Source organism: Gymnogyps californianus, chromosome 2, assembly GCF_018139145.2.
Source record: "Gymnogyps californianus isolate 813 chromosome 2, ASM1813914v2, whole genome shotgun sequence".
Lineage (NCBI taxonomy): Eukaryota > Metazoa > Chordata > Aves > Accipitriformes > Cathartidae > Gymnogyps > Gymnogyps californianus.
Genome location: NC_059472.1, coordinates 132,615,862 through 132,637,847, shown reverse-complemented (window position 1 = coordinate 132,637,847; position 21,986 = coordinate 132,615,862). Strand labels below are relative to the sequence as shown.

Here is a 21,986-nt window from a genome sequence, read left to right as displayed (position 1 = left end):
AAATCCAGCTTCAGGAAGGCACCAACAGAGGCCTGAACCTCCTCTGTCCATATCCTGTGCCTCAAATAAAGCTGCGGCATCCTGACACGGAAGCCAACTCAGTTTGAGAGAAAGGGAGGAGTGGTGAAATGGCAGAGGGGGATGCCTGGGTTAAAGAAACTTTATGTTCCTTTAAAAGAAGGAGGCCACTCTCCTGCTAATGATGTGTTTGCACGACCACATTAAAGTACCATAAAATGAGGCTGCTGACAAGCAGGTCGTGTCCTCCCTCCACCTCCTGCTTCACCTTCCCATCCCCACCGCTCTTCTGCTTTGTGCTTCCACGCGTGTTTGTGAAGCCACATTCCAAACTAAGCCGAAGGACCGATAGCTTCAAACTGGCTCGTTAAATAACGATTCATTTTAACCCAGATTATTTCCCTCCGCCAGGTCACTGGGGAGCCATACAAACACGATTGCTAGCAAGGCAGGCGGCAGGGGCGCAGGCGAAAGCAGTGGAACACGGAGGGAGGCAGGAAGGGACAGCTGTGCTGAGAGGAAGCACTTGTTTATGCTGAATTAAAACTATCCAAGGAATGATGGCGTAAAACACGCCTAATAAATCATCAGTGTCTCTGCTCTGTCAACATAAAAAGGAAGTTAACTATGCCCACAAAAAACAACAAGACAAAATTCAGAAGTGTCAGTAATGGGGAACTTCACCTCCCACCTTCATGTTCACGTAGGTGCATCAGTTTAAGTAAAACAGAAATCCCATCTCATTTAACTCCATAGATCAACTGTAGACTGCATGGGCTACAGCCATAGTTCACAATATAGAAACAGAGCTTAAACAGGTTTTCTCTTCTCTTTGTTATAAAAACATTATGGACATTTTCAGCTCACATGCTAATACAATGTTTGCAGTGAGAGTTCATTAAATATGAAATGAAGAAAGAATTTTACTGCCTTTTATCATGCTTTATATAACATTAAAATATGCAGAGTACACTTAATTGACTATTTGTGTTCCTTCATTAATCTAACTTTATTGCAGCATTTGTGCTCTAGTTTGCCATTTCAGCCATACCTTTCCTAATACTACCTTAAAAGCTTCCCAGTGCATTTCACTCTTCCTGGCTGCCAGCAACATTTCACAGGAAAGCAGCATTCTCCCTTTTTTTCAGTACAAAACAGGCACTGTACAGACTGTCACCGTAAAAATTTAGCAATATTGCTGCATTTATTTCTCTTTAAAACTCAGCACCTAATAAATACAGTAGATGGTCTTTGTAATCTACCATGGTGTTCCTGGCCATCAGCATCTGGTTTGGTTTTGATCTGGAGGGTAGCACACAAGAGCAGGTGGGTGGGGGTTTTTTAAACGATTATTAAAATTTTATGCAACAATTAATATTTCTAATGATGCAAGTTATAATTTAATAATACATTATTTGGAGCTTTCAAAAGAACGCACACTGGATATTTCACACTATAATTAAAAAGATGTTCCCAGTGACAGGTTACCATGTCTTTTCAGATAGCTCTAAATGAAGACATCAACAAAACAGTGAAAAGAGAGATCAGGAGCAGGAAAATGTGGATTGTCTGCATACTTAAAAGCTTTTCAAAGTACCTCTGCTGGCACATTTCTTGTGTTGCCAGCAAAACACCTTCTCACGACACATTTCCAAATAAAAAAAGAAAGCAGGATGGCACATCAACTTGGCAAAGACATTCTGCAAGCCAGGCAGCCTGACTCACAAGCATGCATTATTAAAAAGAAATTTCACGGGGAAATTGTGTGTCAAACACAAGAACTAATGCCCAGGCTGTGCAATCTCCTTCCTGGAGTTTTCAGAACTTGACCAGACAAGGCCCAGCACAACTGCTCTGGCTTTCAAGTTAGCCCTGCTCAGACCAGGGGCTGCATCAGACAACCTCCAGGAGGTCCGTTCGAACCCAAATTATCCTGTAATTCTCTCCTGCTCTGTCACTCCCAGACACAACTTAATTCTGCTCCTCCAACCAGCTGCATCAGGCATGGGAGAGAAAGTCTGTGGAGCTGCAGAGCAACCAGAAACACTTTTCTAGACGCACCCTGTGTTTAAAAAAGGGTCTTAAAATCACATATTTTTATGTCAGCCTTTCACCAAAACTTCTCCCCGTCACATTACCCAATGTGCCAGGTCTCAGCTGCTGAGGAGCCGAGGTACCTCTGCTGTCAACATTACTGCAGATAATACTGGTGCCAGAACTTGGCCTTCAGCAACCCACATTTGTCAGAGATTAAAATTTTTATTATATTTAAAGCAGACAATCAATTAAACAAGTGACTCATCTCACCTGTCACTACCAACCACCCATCATGTAGATGTAAGTTCAAATGCTCCCTCTCTGGTGTCAGGCAAAATCAGCATGGTTAGGTACTTGATTTTCCCCAGTACAGGCTCAGGAGCCTTCTTGTGAACTGCCCCCATGACCCTGCTGCAAGGATGCTCACCTCTGCTGCAAGAATTGTAACAAGCAGCAGAAGGGAAAAAATATCCAATATTGCTGCAGCTATTTCAGTGAACACAGATGCAGGAACAAAACTTCAAGTATTAGCAAATATTCAGCAAATCAGCTGTGAATGATGCTGACAACAAACAGCTAAAAATGTCAATATGAAGTATATATATTATTGGATAAGAAAATCCATTAAAATCTTAATTTATTCGGAAGCAATTTGCAAATAAAGAACCAGTTTTATAGATTTCAATACCTACAGTATATTTAATGTTTCAAGTACAAAAAGACAAAGTTAAAATTCAGTGCTTTGATTATGATTTATGAAAATACCTCACAGTAAATTGCATCAGTTTAGTTTACTATTTGAAAAATGCCTATATTTCTGGCAACTTTTTTTTTTTTTTTGCATGACCTGCACACAAATAGTCCATGAATTGCTTTACAAGTGTGCAAAGGTATGTTTTTAATGTCCCTGTTCTTTAATGTCCCTACTCTCAGAGAGCTCCACTTTTACCACTGCCTGCACAAAAGGTAGGTCACACAGTAATTTCCCAAACCTTGTTCCTAGAAGTAGAGCACAGTTACTCCTTTCAGGTACAAGATGTTGAAATTCTTTACTCTTTGTTTCTGAGAAACTGATTTTCTGATTTTGCAGAGACCAACTGACCTACTGGACAAAGCACCAGACTGTTCAGCATACCTCAGTTTTATTCCTGAACCTGGTGTGGTCGCAACCTTCAGAAAGTCATTTCCCTTCCTGTGCAATGGCAACGACCGTGACCACTCTGCTCTGCAAACCACTTTGATATCTACTGGTAATAGATCAGCTATCAGCTAAGGGCTAGAAGCACCCAAGCTCTCTGCCACGCAGCCAGGGTAGCCCCACTCTAAGTTCCAATACCTATAGGACATTTAAAACACAACAAATCATGAATAAAACTGCTGACTTTTGCTTTTCTTGCTTCTGAGGTTTTCAGAGAGTGGGAGCAGACTCCAAGCTGGGTGAACAGGCTCCAGTCAAAGAAGCTTGCATTACAGCCTGAACAGTTCGAGAATCTGCAATGCCGTTGTTTGTATTGGCAGCACTCCGTTATGTGACCTCTTGGGAACAATATTAATTTCACTGACAGTAGCCCTTGGCACAAGCCGGTGCCAACCTACTATGGACTGGATAGCGGGAGTTCTTAACTACTTCCAGAAGAACAGCTGTAATTTACTTTTTTGTAGAAAAACTATTAAAGCTTAACTATTTTAGTTTCATGAAGCAGTCAAGGCCCCACTGTACAGAGAGCTTAAAAAGCACTCAATATGCAAGGAAAGAAAAAAATTGTTCCCTTGGATCACACAAGCAATTCCCTAGCAAAGTAGATCCAGAAACTCCTCACCTGCTCTCGGCAGAGCCTCAGCGCTACTTGGAGCTCCGCTACTGGCACCTTCAAACAGCCTGCAGAATGGGATCACAATAATCCTGATAACGTCTTTTTTGTGCTTGAAAACCTTTGGTCTGGTTGTTGAAGCAGGAACAAATGAAAACTCAAGTGCACTCCATCTCCAAAGGGAGGTCTGTTACCTCTGAGATGGGGAGGGACTTGAAAAACAAGGCAGTTCAAAAGTCTCTGCCGGTGTGCCAGAAACCACTGCACACCTATCATTCAATCCTGATTACTCAGCACATAGAGTAACATGGGAAGCAGTGTGCAATAACCATTAGATATGGAATAGGATTAGAACATGAAGAGGAGTTTAGCATATACGAACAACCACTAAAAGCAGCTTAGGTAAATTTAGCTTTCACTAAACTGAGAAGTTATAGAATCAGAAAATATCATAGATGCAAGACACAGATGAGTCTTGTAAATTTTTGGACATGGAAAAACAGCTCAACTGCCAAGTACCTAACAGATACAAGTTTTACTTAGTACGATAAGATCATAACCAAATAATATAAATGACATATCTTATGCAGATTAAGCTATTAAGAAAGTAAAAGATATGCTCAGCACCCCCGTAAGGTCACAGAAACAGTTCAGGCATCTTTAGATAGGAACCTCTTTCATGAACATAGGTTCAAGAAAAGAACAACACAGTCTTTGAAGTTAGGCAAGACTTCCGCCCTCAAGAGGCAAATTTCCCTACTAATAGTCTTTACTCTTAATTTTAATTACCTGCCTTTCTTCTGACATATATCTTTTTTTTCATTCTTTATTCATATAACAATTGTTTGCACACATTTGATATTACTAAAGCATATGGCTATGTCACATCATGTCTACGCCACATTATTCTGAATTTATGCGCTGTAAATTTACTCACTCTAAACTCAATTAAGTCTACAAGTCCTTCTTCCTATTGCTGTGGAAGTTTGATCCCTCTGTGTGAGGACTCGGGGTTTCTTTATCTCTTGAGATTTTCCAGCTGGTACCAGGCAGTTTTCTCATTTTGATCTACAGTTTAAGGGTAGGATCTTGCTCCAACAAGAGACATTTGAAAATGTCATGAATAGAACTGGTCCTTATAAGGGTTCTCCACATTCATCATTTATTTTCAAGACAGCATGGGCAAGATAAGACAAGGCCTGCACAAGTGATCCCTGCACCTCTCCTCAGGCTTATAATACAGATGTTCAACCAAACTCAGTTTAAGCAAAAAGTCACAAAATTTGACAAGCTACTCTTGTAAGATTAACACCCTCTGTGATGATACCCCACTCAAATTCATAGAAAAAGGAAGTATTAAACTGTGTTGCACTAAACCTTTTGTGCAGAAAGTATATATGAAAAAACTATTTTAGGCAGCCTAACTAACTAAACGAACAAACAAACAAATAAATCTTCCTTCAATTTGTCCCACATCGGTCTCTTGTCCCACATGAGGTTATTAATCCTGGTAATTTCCCAGCCCTCAGAAAAAAACCCTCCAAAAAAACTAGATCTGGTATTTAAAGCATAAAGTTCCTATCCCTTTGTTTCATTCCTTATATGCATTAGAAGGACTTTAAACAATTAAAAAGGCATAGTTTTTTTTTTTCCTTTACAAGAAAGGTACTATTCCTTAAACAGAAAAAAGCCTCACAATTTGAGAGTCAAAGGATTAGAAGATTTTTCTATGTTTACCTCGGATTAAATTATCTGAATTAATTAACCTTTAATTGCATTTGCAACTATTATGTAGTTTTGCATCCCAACAGAAGTCCCACCATATGATGTCTATATCCTAGTCAATCTTATTCCCATAGTCAAAGGCATATGCAAAAAAAAAAAAAAAAAAAAAAAAAAGTGCTAGAGTCTAAATTAGCACGAAAAACATATGTGCAGTGGAAAAAAGAAGTCCATAGTATTACAGCAGTGCGGGGATCTGAGGCGAATTGTATGTTACGAAGTTGAACATACATGCCTGTGTCAGATGTGTCTCCTGACAAAGAGATTGAATTCTTGATGACTTCAACAAGATCTCTGTACATCAGGTGCTGTAAGGAAGATTACTCCTCCAGAGGAACTGTTTGGGGGTTACTTATTTCACCATGGAATAAGCCAGACATCCACCAGATATGGGCAAAGTGAAATTCTATTAAGCAGACTTCCTCCTCAACTGATTATAAGCTTTTGTTGTAAAACAGAAGTCTTTTGTCTTGAAAGTTGTGGATGACCTTTTTAAGGCTGTTTCAAAAGGTACATGAGGCAGTAACCACAGCCTGCACCTGCAGAATCTGAAATAACAACCCAGAAGAGTACCTCATCCCTCACTGAAGACAGCAGTGGTAGCACTATAACTATTTTTAAAGAAATACTCATCAGAACATGTAAGAGAGAAGCAGAAGGACACAATGTGAACATAAGCACGCTTATCAGTTGTGTGAACCGGAGCATATAAAAGAAAAGTAGAATAGCCTTTGCATTACTCACAGCCGAAGTATAGCTGAGCATATCCTGAACAAAGCAGCCTCAAAGAGCCAGCAGAATGGTCTGCTGATGCCAGAGTACAATCAGAGGAAAGGACTCACACATCACTGCCTTTCTATGGGGTCACATTTCCACCACCCAAGGACAGTCAGGCCTGGCAGCCAGTGCTAGGAAAAAGTACATTTGAGGAGCTTCTGACCACCAGACTAAGCAGCAGCTCACGCATTCCCTGTGCTACTTGGAGCTGCATCCTCCTTGCCCTACCACACACACCACTGTCCAGGGCTCTTCCAGGATCCTCCTTTACATATCCACGTAAAGCAGCGACACAGAACTGAGCCACCTTCTCCTGCTTCACCAGATTGAGTCTTCATCCCAAGATCCTTGAAGGGGTGCTTTGTCCCATGGAAATAAAAGGACCAGAGGTAAAGACTGACCACATTTTTCAGGTCTAGGGGCAAAGAGAATTAGCTTTTTACCTCTTTAATATTCTGCATCATAGCCAATGCTTGCAACATCGATCACTTCAATATGCTGTTATCCACCTTCCACTTGCCCACTGTATCCTGGTTACCAGCCCACCTAGATTTAAAAGTCAGTAACAAATATCATTTTAAGTCAGCAAATGTTTTCTGACCTACGCGAAGCAGGAGGCGGGAGAGAGAGGAGAGGGGGAAGAGATGGGGAACTGCTGTCTTTAAAAGTTGGTTCAAGCAATATGCCCATGGAAGATGCTAATTTATTAGAGAATTTAGACTGAAATCAGGGAAGCAAAATGATCCAAAAGATTAATATACTGGAGTATTCCCCACTGCAGCGACTGCTCTGTCAGAGACTAGCAGAGATGCTCTGCCTGTGTTTCTATAAACACTAAGAAAAAGCAAGATGTCAGTGACATCCTAACAGTCTGCTGTGACGCTCAATCTGCCCTCATCACTTCACCAAGGAAGCCTGGGCCGGCCTGGATGCCCTACCAAAGTAGGTAATACCTGTTCAGACTCTTCCAGCCCCTTCGCCATGACAATCTCAAAAGCCCATCCAGCTCGATAGCTCATTCTGCAAGAAGGACACCCGAGCCATTGGTTAAACTCTGGTACTAGAGCAGATTGATGGCGAATAGCCACTTCCTGTAAGAGACCTTCATTTTGAGATACACTGTCTTCAAGAACCAGTTGATTCTCACCCCGATCAACTTGCTCATTGCTCCATCCTTTCCCATGCCAGCTTTTTAGAGATGACTTCGAACCAGTCCTTGTCTCAGTGGAACCACCACCACAGACCACATGGGCTTCACCAATTTCACCTAAGCCAGCCTAAGCCTGTGGGATAATGCATCTATTTGGTCACTTCTTAAGTGCCAAAAATAACTGTAGCAAAATTAAACGGAGTTTCAGCACCTTCTTGGTACGTAGATACACACACAGAGACTTCTTCAAAAAGCAAAGTTTGCAAAAAGATTAACAAAAGTTTTTTCGCCTCTAATCTATTTGCTGCCTTTTCTCTATGCAAAGCCATAATGTCTGTTGTGGGCACTGGACACACCAGCAGAAGTTAACTGGAGAGGGCCTCTAGGACACCATTCTTGGTCAGTAAACCCTTGCCTTGGAATTCACCTCCCTGCTCCCTCCACCAGCATATGATCAAAGATCAGACGGGTTCATGAACAACAAAGTAATGGGAATGGGAACGCTCTGGGGTTTGGAAGATTACACGGGAGGTTTGTTTGCATGTTTTTAGCATGCCTCATGCTTGTTGACGTTTTTAACTTCTCCACTTGTGCCAAGAGATAACAATGACTAACTTAGGAGGGAAAAAGTCACAGTATAAAAAAACCAAGCATACACATACTGAAACTGGAGTTGGCTCAGGCTGAAAAGAAGATGACTCACAGACCCTCAGTATTTAGCTTTGTTTCTAAAAGTCAGATAACACCAAGAACTGCTAAAGCAAGGGATGAAGATTCAGTGTGTTTTCTTGCTTAACTCAAGTAAAAAATAAAAAAAATCAGGTTTCCAGTTTTGGAAGTCTCACAAAATTTACCATTAGCTCTTCAGTGACAGTAGACAGTTTTTAACTCAGGTTTATAGAAAGAAATTAGTATTGTCTCTGGATAGCTTCTTTGGAATTACTTTTATTTACAGAATGGAAGAATGTAATGTTTCCTTATGCACTCCCACCATCCTGCCATAAATTTTCCTGTAACATTTTGCTATTAATAAGCAACTGAAGTAGGTCCTTTTCTACAGCCACAATAAATGGACTCTCAAGAGCATAATTTTGCATTGTTTTTAGTAAGACCACAACTTTGATTTAATAGCAGTGTTGCTCCGTTAGCTACACTTTGTGCTTAAAGGCAAAAGTCCATTACAGGGACATTTTGTGTCTCTGTTTTTAATAAAGAGCTTTACAAGATTAGAGAACAGCTGTCTGTAATGTGACATTCTTCAAAAATCTTTGATGATTTACCTGTTACTTTTGTTCCTAGTAGCAGTTTTGCCATAGAGTTGCCTAAGCAGAAAAAGGGGGGGGGGGGAAGAACAAAACACGCTCTTCCCCTCCCTGTTCTTTCTTCTTTGATGTATTGGACAGGTAGCTACTTCTTAACAGCATATTCTCTACTCCATCACAGCAGTTTTTAAAGAAAATACTGATAGTAGCAGAGCCAAGAGATATTCTTGCAGAGCCCTGCTCAGAGATTATTTGACAAAGTTGTTGGTTACTAGTCTGCGTAGAGCCTTCCAAACAGTTGTCCACCCACCAAACACGAGCTTCACCAGTCATGAATATTCTTACATTCCTTACAAGAACAGGAAAGCTTTTGACATAGTATGTTGTAACAAGGTCAAGACTGACATGATATTAGCTGGTTATCTTGTATGTTCAGAGACTATCTACACAGTAATACTCTACAGTTGTACCTCCAACTTCAACAGAGATAGTACAGACTCACCCTAACACACAAAACTCCTCAAAAGAAGCTAAAGCAGTCTTTCCTGGAGAGACAAAATACTGTAGTTGTTCAAGCAATAGCGAAGTAATGAAGGACAAGAACAGGATTAAACAGGCTGTTTTCATTAAGAAAAGGAAAATACAAAGATGCCCCAACATTACATCCTAGGCCGAATGCCGTTTAATAAAACATATTTGTGATGTCACCATCAAGATAAGCAAATTTTGCTTATACGATTTTAGTTAGTCACAATCAAAAGTCTATAAACAACTTCAGATGAACCTAGTCAAGGTAGGTGAGTGGAAAACTCCATGTTAAATTATGTTTATCCACATCAAATGCAAAGTAACGCCCATGGAAGGAAAAACATGCTGACAACTTATATGGTTTTAAGTCGACTATATCAACTTAAAGAAAGCAACCTGAATGTCTGTGAAGACATTTCAGTGAAGAACAAATCTGTGCCACCAGGAACTCTAAAAAGATAGAAAATTGTTAGGATGAAAAGCCTACATGATGGACAGAGGGAGGAAATAGCATGATTTATATAAATCAGCAGTGCAGTCTCATCTAGACTATTACATTCAGCACAAGCCATCACAAGTTCAAAGGGACATTGCAGAACCAGATCGAGTTCAAAACAAGGTAACAAAAATGATTACAGCGTGGAAAAAGTCATCGAGAGAGACTGGGACTGCTTGCTTTAAAAAACAGCTGTAAAAAAGAAAATATGAAACTAACTGTACAGAAGTTGGAAGTTCCCTGCCTCACAGGAGCAACAGAAGGGTCATGAAATTAAAGGTAAGATATTCAAAACTGATCAAAAAGAAATGCTTTCATTAACAACAGAATAAAACAAAATGTATTTTTCCTTCCCCTGTAAAGTCATTATCACCAAACTCCACGCACAAGCTCTGTAAATGCGAGTTCCAAGATGAGTCTGAAGTCAAAATACTAGCCAGATTCACGGAAAGGCTGGATTTGTATATGCATAACATGAAAAGCTGTAACTAGAATGGCTAATGGTAATGACCCCCAAGCATCAGAGTATAAGGTATCTCTGGCTATTTGCAACCAGAAAAAAAACAATGTGGAAGGCAAACTATACAATATTTGCCCACACACTCTCTTGAAAGCACAAGAAACTTTATATTTGTGGCTAAAACTGTTACCTGTTAGATTAACCTCAAAATTTATGGATATAGGACTAGGTGAACCATCATCTTGACCCACTACAGCATGTTATTTATCTACACTAGCTTCTTTTGAAATAATTGTTTTGGTTTGTTTTTTTTTAAATAAAAACTCTACCAGTATAATGTAAATATTTACTGCCACATTGAATTGCAAATGATCAGTTCAAAAATGGGACTTTTTAAGCAGGGCTTCAGATAAATTCTCAGTTTATGCATACACTGTATGAACTGAGGACAGACATCTCAATGGAAAAACCCGAGAGACATCACTCCTGCTATTCAGCTTGGAGACTCACCAGTTTTAATGCATGTCCTGGCAACCTAAGAGACCTATTGATTTGCAGCCATTCATTCAAGTGCAGTGAAAGCCATAATTAGATAAATAGCTTTGGTAAAACTAATCTGAAACTCATTTGTTTTGAGACTGTCTGTTTAATGAGATAAAACAAGAAATTAAATATCTGCTGAATGTTCCTCTTTGCATCCTTCAACACAATAATAAAAGTATAAATAAAGAGGTATTCATTTAACTACCATTATTATTTTTTGCATTTTATGTATTTTGTTCCAGCAATTGCTGTCAAAGACAATTACAAGGACGCTATTTATGAATGACTACGCTCTAACAGGCTGACCAGTTTTATCAATCTCTTTCATACATGTGGATACTGAGGAATAAAGAGAAGAGGTCTTTTAATCATTTGTAAACACTCTTCGAGCTGACAGAGTATAGCTTTAAGATGGTATGTATGCTATAAGTTTTTAAAGTATCAAAGTTCCATTTTTGGACATGACTATGCCGTTCTTTGTGAACAGAAGTTAAATTCTGGTTAAGTTTTCAAAAGTGTTTATAACAATTAAATCTAGCAGGATTATTATATTCTGTTTCTTAACTATTTTTTTCCAACAAAACGTTGAGGAAGACTACTTTAAATGATTCCTATGCACAAATCAGTGCTAGCGTGGACAGATGTTACACTTTATCCTTCTTAAGCTGAAACACACGCTTGAGATACGCTGTGTCCTCACCTTTCTTCTTTGGCAGCTAACTACTAGATTCTGCTTTTGTTCCTCTAGGACTTGCATCTCCCATGAGTTTGGCCTTCCTTAACAAACACCACAAATCTCGGTTCGTCCTGCAACACAGATTCAGCAGCAGACTCGCAGCCCACACCCCCAGATTTGTTTTCACTGCCAAGAGGCTTCAGGCGCTGCAGAAATGACAAACCGCAACAAAGCACTGGATTGTACACGAGCTGGGACCCAGACCAGATCTAAGGGATTCTTTTAGCTCATTCCTTCAGCCATCCAGTAAACAACAGCTTTGCGACTTTCAGAGCTAACCATGCGTGTGCGTTGTTTTTCTCCCCTTCTTTCCATATTTTAAAAATCAGTTTATGCATCACTGAAGTGCATTCACCTATGGGATGAAATGGAGCATCTGCTTAACAGTGTGCAGTAGCAGCCTGTGACAGCAAATGATTATCACATCCATCTGAAATTACGAAGTGTTTTAGGATCACTGGGTCTAACTCTTTCGGCCAGAACTTGGCCAGAAATCCACAATTAAATGCTTATCATCTTAAAAAAATAAATAAACAAAACCCAAACACCGACTCTCCCTCCCTCTCCCTCCCCCAAGCCACATCATCAATTTTTGATGCTCACAAGTGGTCTGGACATCAATTTTCTGGTGGGTTTTTTTTTGTTGGGTTTTTTTAGGTTTTTTTAATCCAAAATGCAGTCCTTCCTCTGGTTCAGTGCTCCTCAATACCGACCTGCAGACTGCATACCGTCTACTGCAACACGAAGGGCACAGTTTGACATACATTTCTTTCACCAGTGGTATCATTGCAAGCAGCCACTGCCCCTTGCTTGGTGCTCCTTGTTCCACAGTCCCATTGATGATGCTGACACACAACCTGCAGAGATGCTCAGAAGGGCCAGCTGCAGGAGAAGCTACCAGGAGATCACAATAAAGCACACACATATAAAACCGACTCCATAATTAAGCAACAAAACTGCTGGAGAGGCTCTAAACTATTTCTTTCCTTACTGCTCTAACTCATGTAGCTCATGTGTGTCTCAGTCATACAAAGACTTAGGTAGGAGGTTCAGGAAGCAAGGAAAGAAAGGCAGTCCCCCCAAATCAAGGAAAAAAAAGAAAGTTTCATTCCTCACAATCAATCTTTTAGAAGAGGCAAACTAGAAATCATCCAGCATTTTAAGCTTTAGTGGGTTATTTCAGTTCTAAAACGGAAGGCAAAAAATCCTTACTGATGCTATGAATACAGCTCTACTAATATTTATATAGACTGAAGCATTTTTTCCCCCCTCAATCAGCAGAATATTTTCTTTTTGCACTATAAAAAGTATACTGACTTTTACTCAGTTAGCCTGCTGTGTCCTCTCCAGGAAAATATCTTGTGAAAAAGGAATTCATCAGAGAAAACTGTATACTGTAGGATTTAAATATTAATAATTGACCCTAGTTTAATACAACAGCTATAAGTAGATCATTTTACAAGGTCAGACTAACCCAAGCCAAACCATAAGCTAACTGAGATAAAAGACATAGTGACAATTATGAATAGCTACTGCCTTTTACACCTGGAACTTGAAAATACTCAGATCCTGCTTCCATGGCTTTTAACTTTAGAGCCCCAATGACTTCATTTTTATCCTTAAACTTTTGCCAAAAGCACAGATATAATGAAAAACGTTTAAATCAAAAAGTGTCATGGATGGAGTTTATACAGCAGATACTAAAAAATAACTTGAAATATTCCACTAAAATGGATCCATGCATATGAACCCTACAGGACCTGCAAGGCAGCCTGATTTGGGGAAAAAGAGGTTTAGGAGTTTGTGCACAAAGAGCAGAGCAATGTATGGATGGCCCAGCTAAGCCAGCCCTGAGGGACTACAGAAGAACAGGGCACTCTTGCTCCATCCATAGTTAAAAGGTGTACCATTTTATTTTCAGTCCTACAGCACCATGCTGAGCCCCAACCAACGCTAAGGCTCTTTTTCTAAGCATTAAGATGAACCCCTAATAGAAGATGGCATCCCAAGGAGACAACTGTGTGACCAGACCTACAGCACCTGGGTGCCTGGTGATCAGGCACAGAAACGCGGCGAGGCCCATCTAGGGTCTTGAGTAGTTCAGCAGAGCCAGACCAAAAGTCTGCGTACTGAACCCCATCGCTTCATACACTGGCTGTTACACCCAGCACCCATCTGGCACAAGGTCAGAAACCATGGGTGGACAGGAACACTTCAGCTGTAACTGAATAAGCAAGTTATATAGTATAAGTATAAAGTTATACAGTATAAGTATAAAGAACAAGCACCTTCCTTTCCCATATGTGAAATATTACTTTAATTGTTATATATTAAGGATAAATCTGTTTTATTACAATGGCTTTCTGTGAGCTAGGTTGAAAAGATGGCATATTCTGCTTTCCTTTTTTTTTCTCTTCCCCTTTTAGAAAGCTATCGCCATCTATTTTCAGCATTTTCATCAGCATAAAAATGCACAGCTTGTTTTGCAATTTCCTCACGGTGCAAATGGAATTCAAACCACTGGGGCCATACAAGTAACAACAGCTGAATACAAACCTTAACGGAGTTTGTCATAATTGTACAGTGCAGCGTTGTTCATTCATCCTGGCGGCTGGGAAATCTAGCATGAATTAACCAGTAATGCAGGTTTGCAACCAAGCACATTAAAGTATACAGTTCCACAAAGTGAATTTTGTTTATTTCCCTTTAAATATATAACTAAGGGGACAATCAGCTCACATTTAAATCAAGCCTTTCATCAAGATGTAACACTAGCAGAAATTTTGCAAATACTCAAATACATTTCTCTTAATTCCAATGGAGTTGATCTTATTTCCTACATAGATTTCCGTGACAGGTTTCCAAGCCACACACGGCAGCACCACATCTGAGGATCTGTAAGCTATGTCCCTTAGAAACAGGAGCAAAACCAAAAGTGAAAGTAGTGAGATCCTTGTTCAATCAGAATTACAAAAACGTGCAGGCCTGATCAATATTTTCTTTCGGAGTCCCTAACTGAAGGTGTTATTACTAACACAAGAAAAGCAGCACTTAAAGACTGAGCATGGGCAAAATTAACTCAAGGTACTTTCAGCTTGAGCTCAATTTGCAGTGTGGGCAAGGGGTTAAAGACAAGACGGTGTTTTATAGCAGCTGACCGTGGGTCAAAGAGGGACTTACCAGGATATGCTCTGGCCAAAAAAGAGAAAGGAAACAGAACCTGTCCCATAGCTTAGAGCAAGCTGCTGCACTTTTTCTGTGTCAAGGGGTCGATGTCAATTTTACGTACCTTCCATGAGCACGAGCCACATGATGGCACCTCTTCCCCATGCGTTGGCAGTGGCATCTGCTAGTGCTGCACCTGGACCTTCCCAGGGATGCTAGAAAGCAGCTGAGATGTCAGTCCAGGCACTGCCAGCCTCACACCCAGTGCCAGTGTAAGACCACAGGCAGTGGGCATCATTCTGGCAACCAGACTAATCCCCAGCCTCAGGGAGAAAAATAACTTTGCATTCTGCAAAGCTTACTAGATTACTTCCTAGGGCAGAAGAGTGGGTTTGCCCTCCATTTCATTCAACTGTAGTTAATCAAACCTAGGCATAACTTCTCAGATGTCATAACACATGGGCTAATTAAGAAGTATTCTCAATTTAGTAATTCACTGAACACTGACTATGAAACAAATTATTATGCAAATAAACACAAGAGACACTGAAATTCCCCATCAGCTACCGTGGTCACTGTTGCTAAGCTATTTTACTCATTACTCAACATTTCATGTGTCACCAGTCACAGACCTGACAAGTTAAAGGATACTGTGAAAGACAATTATCTTAATCAAATACATTTAGCAGGAATACATAATAAGCCTGATTACAATAGGAAAAATTCAAGACTACTTACCACGACTATTTTTAGTCACATAATAACTGCCAAAGTGATGGGGGTATTAAGTTACTGAGTAGAACCTCTATGGCAGGCTTTAAAGCAAAATGTCACCAATATCAATCAGCCTACTTTGATAATACGTCTGACAGTAAAACCTTCAATTCAGTGAGCCAATCCAGTATTTTTGTGTGCTGATTTCAGCCAGTACAGCATCTACACACCGCAACACTGCATCTTTTTAATGTGGGAGAAACTCCAGAATTAAAGCCTCTATAGTACATATAAACATAGGTACCAGAGCAATTGTTCTCCTGATTTTTTTCTCCTCGTCTCATTAACAACACTGGTCAAACAAGCATAAAGGTGCTAAGGAAATGTGTTGATGGCACAAAATTGGAGGCATTGTCAAAACAAATGTAAACAGAATGGTGTACAGGAAGATTAGGTGACTTCCAGAACTGGAATATTAGGAAAAGAGTGTAATCCAGCAGCACGAAATACAAGGTCACTCAGGCACTACTAAGATGACGAGCTGCCAACAAGGATATGGACTGCTATAAATGTCAGTCGTTGGTGGGAAGATTACCCAAGTACAAGGCAGATCTATATGCTTGGTTCAATCAAAACGTAACTATCAACAACCACCATAATGTAGCCATGGAAAGAACGACTGGAAATTCTGAGTATTTCCAGCAGGGAATTTCTAATGTCCTGGCAAAACCTCATCTACAACACTATGGTTTCCCCAATCGCAGGATGAATTGATTAGAGGAAAGTAACTTAAATAACATAAGCAACTGAAAGCTTCTTACAAGAGATGCATAAACGTTTAGCAAAATGTAGGCTGATAGGTTAGGATACTTCATTTAATTAAAACAGATTGCATATAATTTGATTTTTTTTCCCCTGCCAAAGAAGAGTTGTCTCCAACAGCATGACAACTGCCAGTGCCAGAATATATGATAGATATCTCTAATACGCTCCAACCCTCCAGCTATTTTCAGCTTGGGAACCTTCTGTGCCTGATGAGGATTATGTATGTTCAATATATTTCTCTTCCATGAACTTCTCCAGTCTCACCCTGAACTCATGTAAACTTTTAGCAATTTACCCTAACTCCTGTGGTTTATTTTCAACCTGTAACCCTACAGTCATTTTACATCCTGACATACACATACAGCAAAGCTGTCACTCAAAACAGAGCTAAGGTGAAGACAGTCTGAGAACATTTCCCTGGCCAAAGACCTCTAGGAACCTCACAAAAGTCATTACAGGGTCTCAGAAGAGAAAATAGTCATGGTATCTCTTCAAATTCCAGCAAGCCAAAAGGCATGTCCCATGGTGAAGGTTTGTATAGGCCAGCAAGATCCTTCACAATATCAGAGTAATGGGGTTTGACACCATGACGTCCAAAAGGTTTTCCAGCTCCACTGCTGTGACAAAGAGCAACATCCATACTCGCGTATAACAACAGTATTTTGCTTGTGTGTAAATGTGAACCTAGAAAGCAGAAGAGGTCGCTAAAAATGTGTGTGTGTCTGTGTGTGTGTGCAAGGTAATTCCTCCTCTGACTTCTGAGCGCTTCCCTGCTCTCTCAGGAGGCACTCAGGAGGGCCATTAGCTCCATTAAGAGTGCAACTGAGTGTGGTGAAAATGATTTTTGGCATGATGGAGTGACTGCTGCACTGATGTGCCTGCAGGACCTCGCCATTGGCGTTCCTGTGCTTCCAGGGGCAGGGACCCGTATTTCCTCACTAATTACAGGAAAAAGGGGAGGAGAGAAAGACATCTTTGGCAAGCACACAGGAAGAACAGCAAAGATCGTTCATAACCAAAATACTCATGCTTACTACATGTACGCTTAACACATGCCTCAAGGAGGCAAACTGGGAAACAGAAGGGTCCCACTTTTCAAAGGTTTTGAGAAAGCACATGGCAGAGGGGAATGGTTCCACAGGGCACAGAGACCCACCGCAACAGATCCTCCTCTGCCTCTGCACAAGCTCTGACACACACACACACACACAACTACCACAGCAAAAGAGCAGATCATATTCTGCTGTTTTATCCAGCAGAAACAAAGAAGCACCAAGCAGAGGATGAGGAGTAAAACCCACACCTCGCAGCTCACTGTGCAACTGCAGCCTAACCCCCAGTGCCATCTCGGACATCTGTGCTGCACCTGCCCTAAGACCGAATTTAAGAAAAAACACAGTCAGGGACAAGGCCAATGTCCACTTCAAAGTTCAAGAGCTTTAAAAAAAGCATTGGGCTTCCCTAGCCAAGGAACTGGAGCTTAGTTTTATCTAAATGACTGAAGCAGTAGAGTGTATTGGTATTTACCCAGCTCCACAGCACACAAACATGCAAGCAGGACGGTTACTGCAGCTTTTCTGCAAGGTGTTTTTCCACCTCTACGTTCTTCACATGTATTAAAATTGGACGTATCCCAACACAGAAAGCCAAAAAACCCTACTTGTACTCCAGTTTTTGGGTTCACTGAACTGAGAGGGAAATGCTGATTTTGTTACACCACATTTTCAATTACCCCCATCTCTGATCACAATTTTCAGATAGTCTAGTGCCAAGGACTGAGAGGGCCAAACAGATTTAAAAAATTTATTCCACCTCATACTGGTTTGCAAAATTTATTCTTTTTTTTTTTTTTTTGTATACTACTCTCTGCTATGCAATGGTTTCCTCCCCCCCACCACACGAAGTATTTGAACAGCATGCAGTGAAGTACATCCGTAAAACAATTATAGCACCCTTAACACTTCCATTATATTTTATTATCCATAGTCCCCAAGCATGCACATATGCAGATTATCCCTGCTCTATAGATGAGGAAGCAAACTGCACCGCAGGCAGTCACTCAGCAAGTCAGCATCAGAGGCAGACCCCCTGCTCAGGGGGTCATAATATTTTTCTAGGAAATTAAACAAGCCAGAATTTCAGCTGGTCAGCATTTACTTGAAAACAGCTCACCTAAGCGAGCAACATTCCTGATGAAACCAGCTGGACAAATAAGACTCTCAGCTTGGCATTTGAACAAACAAAAAAGCACAAAGAAAAAGTCACTGGAGAGGAAGATCAGACTAAATTTTTTTTTTTCAAAGGGATAGGGGAATGGAGATTTCATAAGCAAACAAAACCATCCAAAAATTAACTTTGGATTAACTTGAAATATTTTGTTGAGGTGAAAAAAAAGGAATCTTTGTTTCATATTTGTGTTACTCAATCTTTCTCCAACTTTAAGACTTTTAATTTAAGAGTCATGTTTAAAAGAGAAAGTATTAAAAAATGCTGCATTTTATTATTCTAACATATCCCTTCCCTCTCCCAAATACTGTCATTTTCAGGGTTGAAGTTATTCTCCACATTAAATAGAAATATGTGAAAAGTGTTGTGCCCCTAAAATTCCATTTCTGGGGGGAAAAGGCACATGCACGGGGCGGACAGGAATCAACACGGGGCACTACTAACAGAGCCAGACTACTCCCTGGAGAATTGCACGTGTGGGAGAGACCCTCCATGCACCCCAGGTGTCCACTTTGTTTCCAAAAGGAACAAGTGACATTAACGTCACTACTGGACCCCTAGCACTACCTGTGCCTCAGAACACCCCACTAGGCACCTGCGTTGTGGAATAATTCCAGCTGCCTGAGAATCCCTGCAAACCCAGGGACAGCAGAGCACAGCAGTCCCGTTCTCCTCACAGGACCAAGCCACTGGCCAGAAGGTCCTGCTGGAGCCATACAGCATCTCCACGCAGCATCACCCACTGACCCAAGATCTGTTGGGTTGACTCCAGACTGCCTTACAAACTCACCATCCTCCCTCCAGCCTTCTCCCTGCCAGGACAGACGGTTCAAGAAAAACTCTGCAAGATGACCCACAGGGTACTGGGAGGTGAAGCCACAGATGACACCACCACAAAACCTGTCATGCTGTGTTTGCTGGTCCGTAACGTGGCACATCAGCAAAGACAGGCAGAGCCTCAGCTGGGACTGTATGAAGCAAGACAGGGCCAAGGCTTCAGTAAGCACATCCGAGGAGCCGCACGCCCCAGGAGCTACCCAAGCTTCTCACCAGGGTGTTAACTCACCCACTCCAAATATTTACAGAGTAACTGTTGTACCACTCACTTGTTAAATTCTTTCAGTAGCAGTGAGGAATAATCATGAGGATAAACCTGAGCCCGCTCTGCATGGCGTCTCCCTGAAGCGTCACGAATTTGTTGCGCAAAAACAGTATTTCAGACCTGCCTGCAAACGAACACCGTTAGCAGCAGCGGTTCTGCACTGCTTCTTACCTCCTCACTGGACACTTACACCACTTCTCTGGTAGCACGCTTTTAAAGTGCAACAAATTAAACTCAATTCAGAAAAGGTCTCATCTTCATTGGAAGAAAGGTATCTGTTGTAAACATCCTGTTAGGGCAGAGCAAGACTTGGCTACTTAAAACTAACTGAATCCCCTTAGCTCTGTGTTCATGTGGACACTTGTCAAGTGGATTACTATTTCACCTGAACAATAAAAATCATTAGGCATCTCCATACAGACTAGTCTTTACTAGTCTGTTAAACTCACTCAAGGAAAGAAATTGATCTAGAACAGGAATCTGAATCAAAATATTACTCAGAAATAGCTATTCTGCTGTAAATTTATATACCACCTTAATCTAATTTATCTTCCTTGCATGTATATCTTCTAAGAACAAAGCATTCACCCAGGAAGTTTGGTTTTAAATTCACACCCGACTATATTTCACAACAACTTCCCCATGCAGAGAAAGTATTTATTTACATGGGTAAAGTACTGCAAAGTTGATGAGGGTACAAACATACACCATGCTGACTTCTCCCCACTAACTCCCTGCACAGGCATTTATCAGTGCACCAAAACCACAGAGCAGCTCGCTTGATTCCCCACGTAGACAAACCCAACCCCTTCATTTCGACTACTCAGACGGCGGGCTGCAGTCCAGTTTTGGCCTGCAAGTAAGGTTTGCCATGACCTGATGGCAATCCCACCCCCACGATACGGCTGCAGTCAGAACTGGGAGATTTCACAGCCACTCACCACTGCTGTTCCCAGCTGTGGCCATGTCACGCTGTACTTCACCGGAGCACTGCCTGCCCTGTAAAGCTGTACCACCAGCCTTTCTAAAAATGAGTGAACTTGAGTGAAATTTGGCTAGGGATTTCTGCGATGCCCACCTGACCCCACGGCCTCGGTCTCTGGAGGCACGCAAGATTGGGGGCCGAGTGTGCCCAGAAAGGCATTCCAGCTTCAAAAGCTCCAGGGCACGTTGAAGTTCACTGCTTTAACACGCGTTTGCACCAGTGTCCGAGCACACCTGCGCAGCATCTCCTGTCAGACGAGCGCATGCATTGGCCCGCACAAGTTCTGCCACATGGAGGGGAAAAGGAGGGAAGAGAAGAGCCACAGGAGGCACCCGGAGATCGGGACAGGGGCGCGCACTCACCCTTACTGATACTTCATTTTTTTACCGGAGGTGGCAGAGGTGGGCCGAGCCCGGGGCCGGCCCGCGGGCACCTCCACCCGGGGGCTGCCGAGGTGCCGCCCCGCCGCCGCCCGGCGCGGAGCCGCCCGATCGCCCTCCCTCCCTCCGTCCCTCCTGCCCTCCCTGCCGCCCGCCCGGCGGCCCCCGCGGAGGGCCAGCGCCGGGAGCCCGCGGCCCGCCCCCCACCGCGGCCCGGCCGGGGGCACTGCGGGCGCCGCCCCGCCTGCCCCGGGCACCGCCGCCCGGCGGGCAGGGCGGGGGGCGGCCCCGGCGGGCAGGGGGGCAGGTGGCGAGGGCTCTGCCCCGGGCCGCCCTCCGGCTCACTCACCCGGCCGGCGGCGGCGGCGGCGCTCTTCCTCCGCAGCGTCAGCCCGCTCCGCAGCAGCGCCGGTAGCTCCCGCAGCTTCTGCCGCAGCTGCACCGGCGGCGGCGGCTCGTGGGCTCCGCCGCCGGGGCTCCAGCTGCGGGCCAGCTCCGCGCCCTCACACGGCGACGGCATCTTCACGGAGCCCACGGCCATACCGCATCCCTGCCGGGCTGCGGCGCGCAGACCCGCTCTGCCCGCCCGCCTTCCCCTCGCGTCGCCCCAGCCCCGCTCCCACCCACAGGCAGGAGGCACGCAGGCAGGCAGGCACTCGCACGCACCGCGCACCACTCGCACACCTTCCCCTGGCTGCGCCGAGCGCGGCCCCCGCACGCCGCGGCCCCGCCGGGCGGGCAGGAAGGGCCCCGCCGCCGCCGCCGCCTCGGGCAGCCCCGGGCGGCGCAGGAAGCCCTGCCGGCCCTCCACCTCTCCCGCCCCGCGCCGCCGCTCCGGCAGTGATAAAATGCAGGTAATGAGGAGGGTGGAGGAGGCGCGGGCGGGAAGAGGCAGAAAGTCCTGTTAACTCCTTTGCGCTCGGGGACCGCTGCCCGGGCCGTGTCCCCACCTCTCCCGGTGGCCTGCGCCCAGCGCAGACCCCGTACCC

General features: G+C 42.9%; 1 protein-coding gene across 1 annotated transcript in view; it reads right to left on the bottom strand.

Moving 5' to 3' along the window:
* The window catches only part of RAPGEF5 (Rap guanine nucleotide exchange factor 5), a 164,994-nt gene extending 143,456 nt beyond the window's left edge, over positions 1–21,538 (bottom strand). Inside the window, exon 1 of the mRNA XM_050891459.1 lies at positions 21,347–21,538. Coding sequence (XP_050747416.1) covers positions 21,347–21,538 — 192 coding nt within the window. The remainder of the gene's footprint in view (positions 1–21,346) is intronic.
* Positions 21,539–21,986: the final 448 nt, after the last annotated feature.